The 2054-nt window shown below is 43.1% G+C and overlaps 1 protein-coding gene across 1 annotated transcript in view; it reads left to right on the forward strand.

The window, feature by feature from the left end:
* Nucleotides 1-2054, forward strand: part of Hdac1 (histone deacetylase 1) — a 44012-nt gene that overhangs the window by 35953 nt on the left and 6005 nt on the right. Inside the window, exons 5-6 of the mRNA XM_023703097.1 lie at nt 469-749; nt 1961-2054. Coding sequence (XP_023558865.1) covers nt 469-749; nt 1961-2054 — 375 coding nt within the window. The remainder of the gene's footprint in view (nt 1-468; nt 750-1960) is intronic.

Raw genomic sequence — 2054 nt, forward strand, 5'->3', positions numbered from 1 at the left:
CCCCCTGGTGGGCTGAGCTGGCCACACACACACACAATAAATAAATGTAATAAATAAAAATAAATAAATATTAAAAAAAAAAAGAAAAGATCCACATATGAGTATATCACTTACACACACATACACTCATTTTTTTTAAAGCCAGTGTCTTCACAAAAGGCATTACTCTTATTATTCAGATATTTTTATTCTACTTTATTTTACTTCATACACACAATCATGACCTATTGAGTCAATTTTAAGACTACTAATGGGTCATCATCCTTAGCTTGGAAAATAGTTGTTTAAGGTTGCCCAGTGTCATATTTATTCCCCGTTAGAATAGGCTAAGAGGGAGGGAGCTTTTGTGTAAGTTGCACAATACAGCTGTTAAATAGTAAGTCTTACCTCTTACTGGGTTCTTTGGGCTTCTGGGGGAAGGGGAGAGTGGTCTAGTAACAGACTTATGTTCTCTCTTTCCATGCCCAGCAAGTGCTGTGAAACTTAATAAGCAGCAGACGGACATCGCTGTGAATTGGGCTGGGGGCCTGCACCATGCAAAGAAGTCTGAGGCATCTGGCTTCTGTTACGTCAATGATATCGTCTTGGCCATCCTGGAACTGCTAAAGTATCACCAGAGAGTGCTGTATATTGACATTGATATTCACCATGGCGATGGCGTGGAAGAGGCCTTCTATACCACAGACCGGGTCATGACTGTGTCCTTTCATAAATATGGAGAGTACTTCCCAGGAACTGGGGACCTACGGGTGAGAATTCCCTTTAGGGCCAACCAGCTCACCCTCAGCTGCCAATTCTAACTCTCCTATCCCGTGTCACTAAAAACCACTTCCTGCTTCTGCCATTTAGAACGCAGCACTCCAGTCTTACACACCTGGCATGGTTTCTTTCGCTCTCTCTGAAGGAAGGAAATGATAGGACCCAAGGGATCAGAGAAGGGTGGAAGTCTCTAGGGGCGTACTTTGCTTCCAGCCATAGCTAGGTTACACCATACTATTCTTATATTCCATTAAAGCTTGAGTTTGGGGCTAGGAATTAGGGTTTATTGGATCATCTAAAGGGTTCTTAACATTTTTAGGTCACCTTCTCCTTTGGTCATCTAATTGAGAGTGATGGACTCTCCCCAGAAAAGCACATAAAATTTTACATCTGCTATAGAATAGTTAACAGAGCTCTTCTCTTGCTGAAACCACTCAAACTATTCTGTCTGCTTTTCTTAGAATGAATACAGTGACTTCAGGTATTTGCCATGCCAGTAGTCCTTGGGTGAGAACGGGGCACTAATCAGTTGTTTGCTATAGCAAGCATTACCATAAGTGAGCATGAACTATTTTCTTTTTTCTCTCTTTTTTTTAATGTATTTGGTACAGGGTCTTACTGCACAGCTCAGACACTAGTGATCCTCCTGTTTTTAGCCTCCCCAGGGCTGGGATTACAGATGTGCACTACCATACCCAGTCTCTGTGGTTGGCTCAGTACACCCAGGGCTGAGCACACCATATAGTGCTCGGGATTGAACCCAGTCCCTCGCCATCCTCTTTTTTTTTTTTTTTTAGTGCATTGATTATTTTTTGCAGTTTGCCAGAGGAATCTCCCTCTTGTGTCCCTCCACATCTACATAGAATGGAGAGAATGAAGCTAGAGGAAAGGGTTGTTGGGGTGGCCATTGTTTCTGTGACTCAGCTGGTGGTCAGCTCTAACCCAGTCCAGAGACAGAAATCTTGCACTTTGGGGTACAGTATTCAATCTGGCACAATAAACAGCTTGCAGTCTCAGTGCAGGCTTGGTATGTGCAGAGAAGAGTGTTGAAGGGCATAAACTGAGGTCCCCTTCTCTGTCCTGGCCACATTTTGGGCTCATTTTATCTCAGAACCACTTCATTCCTTAGCCTTCCAGCCTTATCCTTCAATTCCCTCCTAGCTTCACCTTTTAGTTTTACTTTAATGTCCTTCTTGATTAGGATATTGGGGCTGGCAAAGGCAAGTATTATGCTGTTAACTACCCACTCCGAGATGGGATTGATGACGAATCCTATGAGGCCATTTTCAAGCCGG

Source organism: Octodon degus, unplaced genomic scaffold (genome assembly GCF_000260255.1).
Source record: "Octodon degus isolate 3935 unplaced genomic scaffold, OctDeg1.0 scaffold00163, whole genome shotgun sequence".
Lineage (NCBI taxonomy): Eukaryota > Metazoa > Chordata > Mammalia > Rodentia > Octodontidae > Octodon > Octodon degus.